The sequence below is a fragment of the Hemiscyllium ocellatum genome, chromosome 5 (assembly GCF_020745735.1).
Source record: "Hemiscyllium ocellatum isolate sHemOce1 chromosome 5, sHemOce1.pat.X.cur, whole genome shotgun sequence".
NCBI classification, from domain to species: Eukaryota; Metazoa; Chordata; class Chondrichthyes; order Orectolobiformes; family Hemiscylliidae; genus Hemiscyllium; species Hemiscyllium ocellatum.
In genome coordinates this window covers 131,077,386-131,093,411 of record NC_083405.1, presented here as the reverse complement: position 1 = coordinate 131,093,411, position 16,026 = coordinate 131,077,386, and the positions used below count along the sequence as shown (strand labels likewise).

At 40.6% G+C, this 16,026-nt stretch overlaps 1 protein-coding gene across 2 annotated transcripts in view; it reads left to right on the top strand.

Moving 5' to 3' along the window:
* Window positions 1-16,026, top strand: part of mindy4 (MINDY lysine 48 deubiquitinase 4) — a 203,984-nt gene that overhangs the window by 55,083 nt on the left and 132,875 nt on the right. For both annotated transcript variants that reach the window (XM_060825650.1, XM_060825649.1), the window contains exon 6: window positions 10,092-10,144. In XM_060825650.1, coding sequence (XP_060681633.1) covers window positions 10,092-10,144 — 53 coding nt within the window. The remainder of the gene's footprint in view (window positions 1-10,091; window positions 10,145-16,026) is intronic.

The following is a 16,026-nucleotide window of genomic DNA, read 5'->3' as shown; positions in this document are numbered from 1 at the left end:
CTGGAATTAATTGAAACAAGCCATATGACAAAAAAAATTTATAAAGCACCCTCGTGATGAAAGTCTCCAAAATGCTTCACAGGAACAATATAAAACCAAGTATGACACCAAGGCAAGCAGGGAGGGAGTGATAAGGTAAGGGAACCGTGGTTTACTACAGAAATTGCATCTCTCGTTAATCAGAAGGAGGAGGCTTACGTGTTGCTGAGACAAGATGGCTCAGATGAGGCAATGGAGAGATACAGATCAGCTGGGAAGGATTTAAAGAGAGTGTTAAGAAGGACAAAGAGAGGACATGAGCAGTCTTTAGCAAATAGAATAAAGGAGAACCGTAAAATTTTCTATAGGTATGTGAGGAATAAAAGGATGACTAGAGTAGGAATAGGGCCAGTCAAAGACAGAAGTGGGAAGTTGAGTGTGGATCCTGTGGAGATTGGAGAGGTGCTAAACAAACACTTATCATCGGTTTTCACTCAGGAAAAGGAGAATATTGGAGAGGAGAAGAATGAGATACGAGATATTAGACTAGAAAGGATCAAGGTTAGTTACAAAGAAGTGTTATCAATTCTAGAAGGAGTGAAAGTAGACAAGTCCCCTGGGCAGGATGGGATTTATCCGAGGATTCTCTGGGATGCTCGGAAGGAGATGGCGGAGTCTTTGGCTTTGATCTTTGATTCGTCATTGTCTACAGGTTTAGTACCAGAGGACTGGAGGATTGCAAATGTGCTCTTGTTCAAGAAGGGCAGTAGAGATGACCCAGGTAATTATAGCCCAGTGAGTCTTACTTCTGTTGTAGGAAAGGTATTGGAAAGGATTCCAAGAGATAAGATTTATAATCATCTAGCAAGCAACAATTTGATTTCAGATAGTCAACATGGTTTCATCAAGGACAGGTCATGTCTCATAAACCTCATTGAGTTTTTTGAGAAGGTGACCAAGCATGTAGATGAGGGTAGGGCAGTTGACGTCGTATACATGGACTTCAGTAAAGCCCTTGATAAGGTTCCATGTGGTAATCTGTTGGAGAAAATGCAGAGGCATGGGATTGAGGGTGATTTAGCAGTTTGGATTAGAAACTGGCTTTCTGAAAGAAGGCAGTGAGTGGTGGTTGATGGAAAATATTCAGCCTGGAGTCCAGATACTAGTGGTGTGCCATAAGGATCTGTTTTGGGACCACTGCTGTTTGTAATTTTTATAAATGATTTAAATGCAGGCACAGGTGGATGGGTTAGTAAATTTGCAGATGACACTAAAGTTGGTGGAGTAGTGGACAGTTTGAAAGAGTGTTGCAGGTTGCAGGGGGACTTGATAAACTGCAGAATTGGGCTGAGAGGTGGCAAACGGCAGTTCAATGCAATTAAATGTGAGGTGATGCACTTTGGGAAAAATAACAGGAAGGTAGAGTACTGAGTCAATGGAAAGATTGTTGGTAGTGTGGATGTGCAGAGGGATCTTGGAGTCCATGTGCATAGATCCCTGAAAGTTGCCACCCAAGTTGATAGTGCTGTTAAGAAGGCATACAGTGTGTTAGGTTTCATTCGTAGAGGGATTGAGTTCCGGAGCCACAATATCATGCTGCAACTATACAAAACGCTAGTGCGGCCACACTTTGAATATTGTGTACAGTTCTGGTCCCCATATTTCAGGAAGGATGTGGAGGCATTGGAAAAGGTGCAGAGGACATTTACTAGGGTGTTGCCTGGTGTGGAGGGAAGGTCTTATGAGGAAAGGCTGAGAGACTTGGGTCTGTTCTCATTGGAAAGAAGGCAGCTAAGAGGGGATTTGATAGAGACATACAAGATGTTCAGAGGATTAGATAGGGTAGACAGTGAAAGTCTTTTTCCTAGCTTGATGATGTCAGTATGTACGAGGGGGCATAACTACAAATTAGGGTTGATAGATTTAAGACAGATGTCAGAGGCAGGTTCTTTACTCAGCGTGGTAAGGGCGTGGAATGCCCTACCTGCTAAGGTAGTCAACTCGGCTACATTAGGGAGATTTAAACAATCCTTTGATAAGCACATGACTGACTTTGGAACAGTATAGGGGGACGAGCTGAGAATACTTCACAGGTTGGTGCAATATAGAGGGCCGAAGGGCCTCTTCTGTGCTGTATTGTTCTATGTTCTATTAGGATTGTGTCAGGTGATCAAAGGCATGGTCAAAGAGGGGGGTTCTTTGGTTCCTTTGACAATCAGCTTGGTTTTGTCCTCTGACCTCTGGCTGTGCAACCACTTGAAACTGCTTCTCCTTATTTGCACTGTCATGATGTTGAACAAATAACTTGCAATTTTTATCAGTTCTAAGGAGAAGGTTTCACCTCTTCCAATATCCTAATGGACCTGAAGCCCCTCATTTCAGCTACTGATTTGGTAAACCACCTCTGCACACTCTCTCGTGCTCTCTCCCAGGTTTTAACATCCTTTCAAAAATGTAATACCAGAAATTGAGCTCACTGCCCCAGCCGAGCTCTAACCAGTTTGTGCTATCATTCAATAATTTTGTGTGTGTGTGTGTGTAAAATCTGGATCTTTTGAAAGTATGCATAAGGAACAATGTTAAGATGAGGAAAATACATTAATGTAAGTGTACCAGAATCAGAATACATCTGCTTGTGAATTGTTTTTGTAAAGGAATTGCTACATTTTCCCCTGAATTTAATGATACTCCAGGGATCAAAGCATGATTCAGTTCTCTATCTTTGTCCCACACCACACCTCATTAAATTGGTCATGTGCCAGAAGTGCACAACACCACTGCGTTCATTATAAATTTTAGATTGCTTTAAATAATGATCTACGATGGAGCCTTTGCCGTGCCTTTGGTATTTCTAACTTGCCTGAGACTCGCACTTTGAAATTACGGTGTGTGTGAGAGACTTGCATGTTTGTAGGAAATTTTACTCCACTTTATTTCAGTCATAGTATCCCATGTAATTTAACCTCCTACTAACATGTTCCATCCTTCCCTTGCTACTCCATGTGGCTAGCTCCCTTTTATAAGATTGCAAGGTCTTTTTTGCTTCTTGGGAGAGTAAAATCCTGAAAAAGCCTTAGAATGCTTCACTATGAAAAAGTTATAAGATGCCTCAATGATTTTTGTGCGTAAGGGAAACTGGATTTGTGTGTTCCCACCAGTGCTTAATTCTTCAAGTAGGAGTGTTGGAAGTGGAGGGGAATATCTTGTCAGTTGTTAAAACAACACTGATTGTTCCAAAAAAATGTTTTTTTTCAAATTAAGTCTAGGTTAAAATCTATAGCCCACAGTTAAAAAATTAAAAGTGTGAGAGGGATAAAATAAACTGAAGTGATTGTTGGGAAATGCCAAATTCAGATTTTTAAGGAATAATTAGTTCTATCAAGATGATGATCCTGGGCTACAAAAGGACCTTTTTCCACTTGGCAGAATCGAAAAGTTTATGTCAAATGTTTTGGTAAATCCAAGTTGGGACCTGGAAGTCCCTGTAAGTTGTGCTTTTTGAAGAGTGCAAGTAGAACCGATTGTGGGTTGTCCAATGTAAACTGTGCATTTACATGTAACCCTCACATCCAGAAGCTTCTCTCTTTGTTGGACTGTAACATTGGCTCCAGCTTGTAGGCAGCCAGGATCAGACCCTTGTTATTTGCTGGAGGGGAATAAAACTACATCTGTCTGTAAAGGTGATACTGGTTTTGACAGTGAGTTATCTGTTTTATCTCATCTCCTTCCAAGCACCCAGCAATGCACTCTTAGAGGGGGCAGCTACCCTCTTCACTACTGCCTTACTCTGCTTTGTTTTCACTTTACCAATATTGAAACATAGTTTACAGTAAAGAATCTTTGCAGCCTGCTATTCACAATAAATGATAATGTTTTCAAACTTTTTTGCAACTTTTTCAAGGGGTAAATGATTCCTTTGTCTGGCCTGAGCCTGTCATTACAAATGATCTCCAATATTTCTGAACTGTACATTGTGACTGGTGCAGTCAATGAAAACAGTATTCAATCATGCAAAAAAAAGTACTCTGACCAAAGTTGCTACATTTTGTGAAGAAGCAGGCCATCCTCAATACTTAGCATAAAGAATTGAGTCTATTTGACTTGTTTGGAAACATACTGCTGATAGAGCTTTGTACGTCTTGAACATATTGTGGACATAGGAATCCTCAATTAATGTAGAGCTGAAAAACTTTCAGGGCTCATTTGGTGGTATTTTTGTTTCTTGAGTCAGGAAGGTAGAGACTCGAGTCCTACTTTAGACGTTGTAGATTTTGATCCAAGCTAACCTTGCAGTATACTCGTGTGAAAGCTGCAATGTCAGAAGTGTCGTCGTCTTGAAGAGATGAAAAACCAACTCTCCACCTGGCTCTCTTGTTAAAGATCCCATGATAAGCTTCTGAAGAAGGTAGATGTAGTTCTGTTGGGGGTCATCGAGTCATAGTCATATAGCACAGAAGCAAACCCTTTGGTTCAATTCGTCTCTGCTGACCAGACATCCCAATCTGACCTAGTCCCATTTGCCAGCATATGTCCTATATTGCTGTAAACACTTCCTATTCATATACCTGTCCAGATACCTTTTAAATGTTGTAGCTCTACCTGCCTCCACCACTTCCTCTGACAGCTTGTTCCATACACGCACAATCCTGTGTGTAAAAAAGTTACCCATCAAGTCCCTTTATTAAATTTTTCCCCTCTCTCCTTAAATCTATGCCCTCTAGTTTTAGAGTCCCCTACCTTGGACAAATGAACTTAGCTATTCACCCTATCCGTGCCTCTCATGTTTTTTTTTATCCCAAGCTGTACTTAACTCTTGACCAATGTCTTATTATTTCCAGTGAAAACACACCCGCCCTATCCAATCTCTCATAACTGAGGCTGTTCATATCCGGCAACATCTTGGTGAATCTCCTCTGCATCCCCTTGAGTGCAATCAAATTCTTCTGATAGTGTGGTGACCGGAACTGCTCACAGTACTCCACCTGTGACCTAACCAAGACTCGATAAAGTTATAGCTGAAAATGTGTTGCTGGAAAAGCGCAGCAAGTCAGGCAGCATCCAAGGAGCAGGAGAATCGACGTTTTGGGCATAAGCCCTTCTTCAGGAGCCCTCCTGAAGAAGGGCTTATGCCCAAAACGTCGATTCTCCTGCTCCTTGGATGCTGCCTGACCAGCTGCGCTTTTCCAGCAACACATTTTCAGCTCTGATCTCCAGCATCTGCAGACCTCGCTTTCTCCTCGATAAAGTTATAGTAAGCCTTCCTTGCCCTTATGTGCTACGGCTTGGCCAATGAAGAAAAACATCTTATATGCCTTCTTCACCACCCTGTGTATCTGTGCAGACACCTTCAGGGTCCTATGGACTTGTACATAAAGATCCCTTTTCTCAGTACACCCTGAAGACCTACCATTTATCATGTGTATCCTCCCTTTATTAGACCTCCCAAAATGCATCATGTCCCACTTATCAGGATGAAATTCCATCTGCCATTGCTGTGTCTAATTTACTAGCTGATCAATTAGACTGCAGCCTGAGATCATCTTTCTCACTATCAGCAACGCCAATTTCATGTCATCCGCAAACTTTTGAATGATACATAGAGTCATAGAGATATACATAATGGAAACAGACCCTTTGGTCCAACTCGCCCATGCTGACCAGATAACCCATCCGAATCTAGTCCCAACTGCCAGCACCCGCCCTATATCCCTCCAAGCACTTCATATTCATAGATCCATCCTGATGCCTTTTAAATCTTGCAATTGTACTTGCCTGCACCACTTCCTCCAGCAGCTCATTCCATACACGTACCACCCTCTGTGTGAAAAAGTTGCCCCTTGGGTCTCTTTTATATCTTTCCCCTCTCACCCTCAACCTATGACCTCTAGTTCTGGACTCCCCCATCCCAATGAAAAGACCTTGTCTATTTATCCTATGCATGCCTCTCATGATTTTGTAAACCCCTCAGCCTCCAACGCTCTAGGGAAAACAGCCCAAGCCTATTCAACCTCTCCCTATAGCTCAAATCCTCCAACCCTGGCAACATTCTTGTAAATCTTTTCTGAACCCTTTCATGTTTCACAAAATTCTTCTGATAGGAAGGAGACCGGAATTACAGGTCTCCAATATTCCAACAGTGGCCTAACCAATGTCCTGTACAGCCACATCATGACCTCCCAACTCCTGTACTCAATACTCTGCCTGAAAAAGGAAAGCATACCAAACGCCGCCTTCACTATCCTACCTACCTGCGACTCCACTTTCAAGAAGCTATGAATCTGCACTCCAAGGTCTCTTTGTTCAGCAACACTCCGTAGGACTTTACCATTAAGTGTATAAGTCCTGCTCAGATTTGTTTTACCAAAATGCAGCACCTTGCATTTATCTGAATTAAACTCCATCTGCCACTCCTCAGCCCATTGTCCCGTCTGATCAAGATCCCATTGTAATCTGAGTTAACTATCTTCACTGTCCACTACACCTCCAATTTTGCCATTATCTGCAAAATTACTAATTATACCTCTTATGCTCACATACAAATCATTTATATAAATGACAACAAGTAGAGGACTCAGCACCGATCCTTGTGGCACTCTACTGATCACAGGCCTCCAGTCTGAAAAACAACCCTCTCTCTTGTATTTATGAACCAGTTCTGTATCCAAATAGCTAGTTCTCCATGTATTCCTTGAGGTCTAATCTTGCTAACTAGTCTCCCGTGAGGAACCTTGTTGAACGCCTTACTGAAGTCCATATAGATCACGTTCACCGCTCTGCCCTCATTATTCCTCTTTGTTACTTCTTCAAAAAACATAATCAAGTTTGTGAGACATGATTTCCCACATACAAAGCCATGTTGACTATCCCTAATCAGTCCTTGCCTTTCCAAATACATGTACATCCTATCCCTCAGGATTCCCTCCAACAACTTGAATACCATTGACATCAGGCTCACTGGTCTGTAGTTCCCTGGCTTGTCCTTACCACCCTTCTTAAAACAGTGGTACCACGTTAGCCAACCTCTCGTCTTCTGGCACCTCATCTGTGACTATCGATGATAGAAATATCTCAGCAAGAGGCCCAGCAATCACTTCTCTAGCTTTCCAAAGGGTTCTGGGATACATCTGATCGGTTCTGGGGAATTATCTGCTTTTATCTGTTTCAAGACATCCAGCACTTCCTTCTCTCTAATATGTGTGATTGAGAGGGGGATGACCAGAAGGCACTCATAGAGCATAGAACAATACAGCACAGAACAGGCCCTCTGGCTCTCGATGTTGTGCCGACCTGTGAATTAATCTAAGCTTATCCATTATTTGCATTACTCCTGCATTAATTGACCATGCTTTCTCGCCTTCTTGGTGGTCACCCCTCCTTGTCTTTGTCCTCCCTGTCTTTGTCCTCCCAGTCCTTGTCCTCCGCTATTGAGCAGCAGAGCTAACTGTGATGCCACAAACTTGGCAACTGCCCTGAAAGAGAACCCCCTGCCGATAACAGTATCAAATACAGAGTTTTTGTTTGAGAGGGACTGACCAGCAGGGACTCCTGTATTACTTGACCATGCTTTCTAGCTTTCTCGGTAGTCACCCAACACATCTCTGCCTATGTAACCCTTATGGCGTGACCAGCTTGCTAAATTGCTATCCACTATGTTCTAAGCTCTATTGGGAGTTCATCTGCAGCTCCAGCTGCTCCATGTGGCTAATAAGAGGAAAGTGATGGCCTAGCGGTGTTATCACTGGACTGTTGGTCCAGGGATGTTCTAGTGATCTACATTTAAATTCTGTCACAGCAGATGGTGGAGTTTGAATTCAGTTTTTAAAAAAACCCTGAAATTAAGAGTCTAATGATGTATCTGTGTAGCAGTTTTCTGCTATTTATGCATGAAGATACGCAGATCCCTCTGCACCGAAGCACTGAAGTTCTCATCATTAAAAAAATGTTGCCTTTATATTCTCCAACCAAAATGAGTCACCTCATGCTTATTTGCGTTAAATTTTGCATGTCATAATTTGGCCCCTTGTTTTGTCAGATGGAGAGAAACTTTGCATACTGGGAGAGAGATTTGGGTGGTGGGTGGGGTGCAATCTTTGGGAGTTTGTATTGTTCATGGACTGCAGAGGGGCCTTGGAGAAGCTGCAGGTCAGTGGGAGTTGGTTGGCAATAGCGAATGCCCTCCTCCTGGTTCATAAACATTGCTAAAAAGATGGCTTGTATGCTGAATTACCTGCTTTTGCCTCCCTTCAGCCGTCAAAATTCTTGATACAAAGTCTGGCCTGCAACCAATAACTTTATCATTCTATTTAAATCTGATGCATAAAACTTGCCTCTTCAGGTTGTTTTTCTTTCCCAGTCTCTATCAAACTGTTCGTGAGCATATTGGTGGTTCATTAATTCACCTTTAAGCCGTGCTATAATTTTAACCTACCCCCACATGTCATTCTCTTAGAATCATAGAGTCCGTACAGTGTGGAAACAGGCCATTTGGCCCAACAGTGACCCTCCGAAGGCCATCCCACCTTATCCCTGCAACCCTGCACCCTCCTATGGCTAACCCACCCAGCCTACATATCTCTGCACACAATGGTTAATTTATCATGGCCAATCCACCTGCCCATCTTTGGGTGGGAGGAAACTGGAGCACCCTGAGGAAACCATGCAGACACAGGGAGAATGTACAAACTCTGCCCAGAAAGTCACCTGATGCTGGAATTAAACCTGGCTCTCTGGCACTGTGAGGCTGCATTGCTAAGTACTGCCACCGCGCTGCCTCTTTGTCTGCTGAGGCGGGGTTAAGATTTGTCCCTTAGAATTTGAGCTCTTATCAGGGCCTTTATATATGTATGGGAGAGCAGACCCGATAAAGCAGTGATTGTGGTAATTTCTCTATTGCAATAAAAAGTTTTGCTCAGTAAAACCTGCCGTTACCAATCAGTATGCAATAGATGGACCAACTGTGGCACATAAATTAAAAGCATACAATGCAAGAAATACCATTGCACTAGATTGCTCCCTAATCAGGACCTATTCATCAAGGTGAAAACCATGAATTTGTGAAACTATTTGGTTTCCACAGCTGACGTTTATGCTGTGGCAGCTTAGCACAATTTGTTTCACTGCAGTAGTTTAAAATGTTGACTGTTTGTTTGTTCCTCTTGCTCGCTCTCCAGATCCTGCCAGACCTGCTGAGTTTCTCCAGCATTTTGTTACTTTCATTCTCCAGATCTGCAGTATTTTCTTTGTATTTCAGATAAATATCTAAGTGCTGCATTCTTGGTGAATAGCAACTGGTAACGGAGCAGGTGGTGGCTACCCGAGTGTAATAACAGCCATGCTTCCCGCACTGTTACATCTTCAGTGTTGCAACAAACTCACATCTATTCACTAGACCATTGAAATGAAAGGGAGAGAGTGGGTCAGCTGGTGCAAGTTGTTCTGCTATAACGCTCCTTTCATAATGCAAATTCACTGTAATATGATTGATGAATGGGGCAATGTTTCTAAAGCATGAACTTTTAAAACGTGTTTTGGTTATAGCGCATTTCTGGCCTGATTAGTTTAAATGGTGCTGCTGTTTCCCGATTATCTTATAGCACGAGAACGGAACTGCTGCGTTATAGCAGAACCGACGGTATTATGCATTGTATGGTTGAGCCATACAGGCCATGGAATTACCAGGTTTGTTCCCTGTCTGTGCTGAGTTACATGATCTCAGCTGATGTGGTTGAGTTTATCTTGTTGCTTCTGGGATATGGAGGGGTAAATCCACCAGTGATTTGCATTTTGGAGCCTTGACATGTTGATAATGCTTGTGTGAACACTTTGTGTGTATTATGTCTGATTGTGATGGTCCTTAAAAATCAACAGCCTGCTGACATTCCCTTCACTACTCAGAATAGCTGATCACATGAATGTACTAATAACAGCTACGATGACTTTTGGTTTGGAGGGAGGAGGTGGAAAAATCCTTTGCAACAATTTTAATGCAGTGAAGAATTAATCTGCCCATTAGTCAGCGATTCAAACTCTACCTCTGTCCTGCTTTACACGGGCACATTAACACAATAGCTGGCTGCCTTCACGTATAATAACATCTTATTTTTGCTTTCCAGAAAGCCCACTATGTGTTCTCCTGAAAATCAACTGATAGAACGTCTGCAGATAGGTACTGCTTGTAAGACTTTTGAACCCTCTCTAGATCTGAGTTACCTTTCACATATTTTGGAACACTGTTTTAAATGATTTTACAAAGCTTAAGGAGTGCGTGTTCTTCACCTCCTCACAATAACTTTATGATATCTAGAATATGTTTTTGATTTCTCTGTGAAAACTCATATGAATATTATGAATTCCTAAAAGTTGACCTACAGAAGCAGTCTTAAGTATGACGAGAGCAATGATCCCTTTGTGAAGAGAGAAAAGAACAATTGTTAATTTTAATTTGGTGCTTCCTTGTGCAGCAGCTATCTTAGTTACACTAACCCAGGCCTGGGGACAAGACATCAATTTATCCTATGATTTGATTTGGGAATTATGCATGGGATAAATTGGAGGAAAGGTAGATTAATTACCTTCAATTCAGTGTTTTGATGCCAGTGTAGCAGATAGGGGTTTTATGATGTAATCCCAGCTGATGCTATTACTGAACAAGTCCAATTCCAGACTGAAGTCTGGTTTGATGGATCATGTTTTGGTGTTAACAATATAGTTTTTCACTAAAACACAAAATGCTGGAGATATGGCCTTAACAATAAAGCAGCAGTTTATTATGCAAAAGAAATTGAGATCAAATAGAATAAATCAAACTGTTTGTATATAATGTGTAAGGCTTTGAAAAATATAATCTCCATTACTTGCAAAAGTACTCCGTTATAGTATTTACACCAGAGAGAGAATTGCCTTCTCTTTCACGTACCTATTGTGCTTCATTTGGCTTCAATTCCTTACATTGAAAAACTAAGAGCCTTTTCATGCAGTTGAGCTTAGACTTCATCAGCTTCAAATAATCCCTTCAGAGTCTTAACCAACCCATCTGGTCTATGAATTCAAAACGAAACTTCTTACGCTGAGGTAACCTCTTAACAGTCTAAACTACAACCCTTTCTCAGAGTCAACTGCTTTACATATCCAGACTTGGCCTAGACTTCGGCCAGCTGCCCTCATTGAAACTTAATCTTTTTAATTCCCCAAACTTTGGGTGTTTCCCTGACTGTAAAAAAAAAATCATTTCCAGAATCTTTTAGTTGAAAGCCTGATGCAGTACATTGTTTATTTTATTTGCTAATAAACACTCCCAATGTAAACAAAACCAAATTTATTTTCTACGAAGTGTTTCTCTAATACTCTGTTTCAAAATACATCGCTAGCTACAGAAATACTTGCAAGTTAAACATTAAACCCCTTCAGACACACACAATCCATATGCCATAGGTCAACATTTTAAAAAATCCAAAATAATTAATCCTAACTATATACATAAATCTCATATATTACATTAACATTTCAGGTTGGTACTGGAACAGTTTGTTGTGTAGCTCAGTTTACCTGTTGTTTCAAGTAAAGTCAGTTAAACTTGTGTCCCTGAACACACATTTAAGCATCAGTTATTTCTGACTACTTGGAAAGTGGTCACCCTTTAGTCTCTGTTCCAGGGAAAAGAGCTCCAACATGGTGAACCTTTCTTGAAGGGTACAACTTCAGAGTTTGAGTATCTACTAAATCTTTTTTTGCACACCCTTCAGTGTTTCAATCCTTTCTATAATACGAAAACTAGAACTATGCTGGTATGACTAAGGTTCTAAGACACAAGTTTCACAAAACTTCACTTCTTTTCAATTCTATCCATCTGTTTTATTTACATTTTAATGGCCTTCTTAACCTATATCACTACCAGTGATTTGGCTGTTTATCCTTCAGATTGCTGTGCTCCACTACCTCATTTATGTATTGTTTTCTCAGAAATCCATCGCCTCCTTATTCTTCCTACTAAAATGTATAACTTAACATTTATTTATTGGTATTGAAGTGCATTAACAAATTACACACCCATTCTGCTTGTTTCTAAATGTGTAACTGCATTCTATTGCAGACCTCCTCTTTGTTAACTACAAGTGTACGAATAAGAAACAAGAATAGGCTGTTCAGCCCCTCAAACCTGCTGTGCCATTCAATAAAATAATGGCTGATCTGATTTTAACCGGAACTCTACATTTCTGCATATCCCTGATAATCTTTCATCCTCTTGTAATTAAGAATCTATCTACTTCTGCCTTAAAAATATTTAAATAATTTACCTCTGCTGCCTTTTGAGGAAGGGAATTCCAAAGATAATCAGCTCTCCACGTGAAAAATATATTTCCTCATCTCTGTACTAAATAGGCAATCTCTTATTTTTAAACTATGACCCCTCATTCTACATTCTCCCACTAGAGAAAACATCCTTTCCACATCCTCCCAGTCAAGTCCCCTCATTATCTTGAATATTTCAGTTAAATCACCTCATTCCTCTAAACTCAAGAGGAGCCTATCTAGCCTCTTCTCATCAGACAATCCACTCATTCCAGGTATGAGTCTACTAAACCTTCTTGCAATTACTTCCAAAGCATTAACATGCTTTCATAAGTATGGTAATCGATCCTGTACACTACTCCAGATGCAATCCTATCAATGCCCTGTATAACTAAAACATAATTTCTCTACCCTTGCACTCAATTTCACCTGCAATAAAGTTTAACATTCTATTAGCTTTCTTGATTATTTTCTCTACCTGCATGCATAGGGCACCTTACAACCCCTGTTGGTATTATATGCAAATTTTAAAATTGCATCCTCAAAGCCTCAGTACAAAACATTTCCTTAAATGGTGAATAATGGTCCCAATCCTGATCTTAGGAACATTGGCATCACGCAGTGCTGGACAATAACGATTTCCAGTGAGAGAATACAACCATCTCCCCTTAACATTCAATGCATTACCATCACTGAATCCTCCACTATAAATATCCTGGGGATACCAATTGACCAGAAACTGAATTTGATTAGCCATGTAACATTATGGCTTCAAGATCAGGTCAGTGGCTGGGTAGTCTGTGGCAAGTATCTCCCCTCCTGTTTCCAATGCCTGTTCACCATCTAGGGTGGATGAGTTCAGCTCTAACCCCACTACCGGACAAAGCAGCCTGTTTGATTGCCACTCTGTCTGTCATATTTGTGCATTGGTGGTGAGGGAATAAATGTCAATGTGTACCATAAAGATGCACTGCAGTAACTCAGCAAGCTCCGTTCCACAGCATTTTCCAAACCTGCAATTTCTACCACTTAAAAGGACATGAGTAGTAGATGCATGACAGTACCACCAAGTGCAAAGTTCCCTCCAACGATATTGCCATTCCTTCTCTGTTGCTGGTTTAAAATTCTGGAATTCCCTCCCAAACAGCACTATGAGTGTACCTATATGCTTGGAACTGCAATGTCCCAGAAGGCAACTTGCCGTCTTCCCCAAGACAACTAGGGAGTTTAAATGTTGGTCTCGACAGTGCTGACCACATCCCATAATTGATTTTAGAAAAAATAATTATCCTCTTTTTGCCAGTCTGAGTAACTACTTTTGGCCCTTTAGTCTCTTCGGTAACCAGCTTGCTATCTGTTCTACTTCTGTGTCTCCCAACTTTGTTTTGTACTTAGTTATGAGTCTGCCTTTCTTGACTTTTTCTTTTACTTTTGTAAGTCCAAAAATATTAGGCCTACTAAATTACCCTTGTCTGTCTGATCTGTTATTACATCAAAGAATTTAATAAGGTTGATCAAGCATGATGTTCCTTTTTGGAATCCATGCTGACTACTCCTTATTGTATTTTCAGCCTCTAGATATTTTTCACTTCCATTTTTGATTAAAGATTCCATTATCTTTTCAACCACTGACATTAAACTGTTTGCGGTATAGTTCCCTGGACTGATTTTATCTCTCTTTTAATGTGTTAAAATCTTATTAGCTGTGCATCAATTCTTTGGCACTGTTCCATTTTCTAATGAGTTTGCATGTCTATGAAATTTTGCCATGTTATAGTTTCCCTAGCTTCTTTTAATTTGCCTGAATGTAATTCATCCTGAACAGTGGGTGTTTCCTTCGCTACATTTTCATTGTATTTCACAATTAGTTCCACCTCCTGTCTTTGCTTTATGGATTAATGTTTTATGATGCCATGTCCATCCCTTCGTTTGCCCTAAAAAAGCAAGCAAAGCATTTTTTTAGTATTTTCTAATTTTACTGCCATTACCTATATGTTTATCATACATATCCCTTATAGATCCTACCCTTACTATTATTTTTCCTTTTTATTAAGTATCCAAAGAATATGTTGGTGTCTTAATGTTTTTATGTCATCACTAGTCCTTTTTAATGATTTTGCAATGATTAGTTCAACAGAGACACAGTGCTGTGCGTCATTGTTGTATGTTGAAAAATTTGTTATCTTAGATTTTCTTATTGGTATATTTATCTCATTGTGTTAAAAGTAGGTCCTTCTCAATAGCATAGGATCACGTAAAACTCACGGCAATAATAACATTGTTGAGCCTGATTTATCCATGCCAATATTTAGGCAATTTCTGGTTACCAGGTTACTGATCATTTTATGTTTTGATTCATGGGGGTTTGCACTTTGGGAAATTATTTCCACTTGTAGACAATGTCTACCTGTCTCCATCTTCCTGTTGACATCTTCTCTGAGTTTCATTGTTTTATTCTTTCATGTGATTGAGTGTCACTGGCAAGACCAGCATTTGTTGCTCATCCCTAATTGCCCTAACTGGTGAACCACTTGAACACCTTGTGGTGTAGGTACCTCCTCTTCCTTTCATCCCTTCTCCACTCTTCAAGCTTCTTTTTCTGCCGCCTCTTGCCCTCTCCACTGGCAGAGCAATACAGTTACAGAATGGTGTTTCTGTTGGAAATTTCCATTCTAAAAATGGCCATTGAATTTATAGAATTGCAGAAAGATTTGAATTTATAACTGATATTGTAAAAAAAGGCTACTGTGTGAATTTAAATAGGGGCTACATATTCTTTCTTGCCAATTAGCTCATCCTCTACACTTGACCTTGATGTTCCAATTTCCAGCACCACAAGATTTGGGAGAGGGATTGGGAGTGGCATGTCCTGTAACTTCATACCTAGGATTGGTAACGATCATTTTGCATAGATGTGAATCCATGGACAGTGCATCTGTGAAGTTGCTATGTTACATAATAAGTAACCATTGATTCTTCCTGCAATTGGTGTTGATGGCCCAGATAGGCCAACATTACTTCTGATTCTGATTGGATTTGACAATTGCCCACGTGCCGTTCAGATGACTTCTGTGCTGGACATTCCTGGACCTTTTGTAACCTGTTACAGACCTATCCAGGAACCCTTGAATCTAGCAGGGAAGATCTGCGTAGAAACCATAATCCCTTTTGCAGCAGTAAGTTTTTGTTCTATAACTTAAATGTCCAGTAGCACAGCCAACCCCTTGCCAACTTCTGTGTAAGGCTAAGTATGTCATGTTAGTGAGATGGCTAGGGCATTGTTGTGTCTCATCTGATAGATATCAGAGCAGTAATAGATTCTAGGCAATGGATGACTGGATTGGTGGATTGAGGGTTGAGGAGAGAGTTGTGTGAGTGTGTGCTGTTGACAGTGAATCAAGGGTTCAGTTTAATAGTTAACCAGAAATTAGTGTAGATTTTTCATCTGCTAACTTTTCTTAGGTAACATTTAACTGAGTAGTATCCTTCCAAAGTTTCTGACTTTAAGCAGCTGGTTTAGAGGGACCCAATTGCAGGGTTACTGCCTAATCAGAAATTTCAACGAACTGGGCAGTTCCAACAGAGCCTGCTGAGTTGGGGTTGCTGCAGATGCACGATTCCAGTCTGTGCTGCTACAATTAGCTGACCAATGAAATAGCTGGACCAGGTTTAATATACAGGATTGGAATATAAGGACCATTGAATTAAAGGAGTAGGCCATTAGGTACAGTCTCTCCGAGATTATCCTGAACTACATAC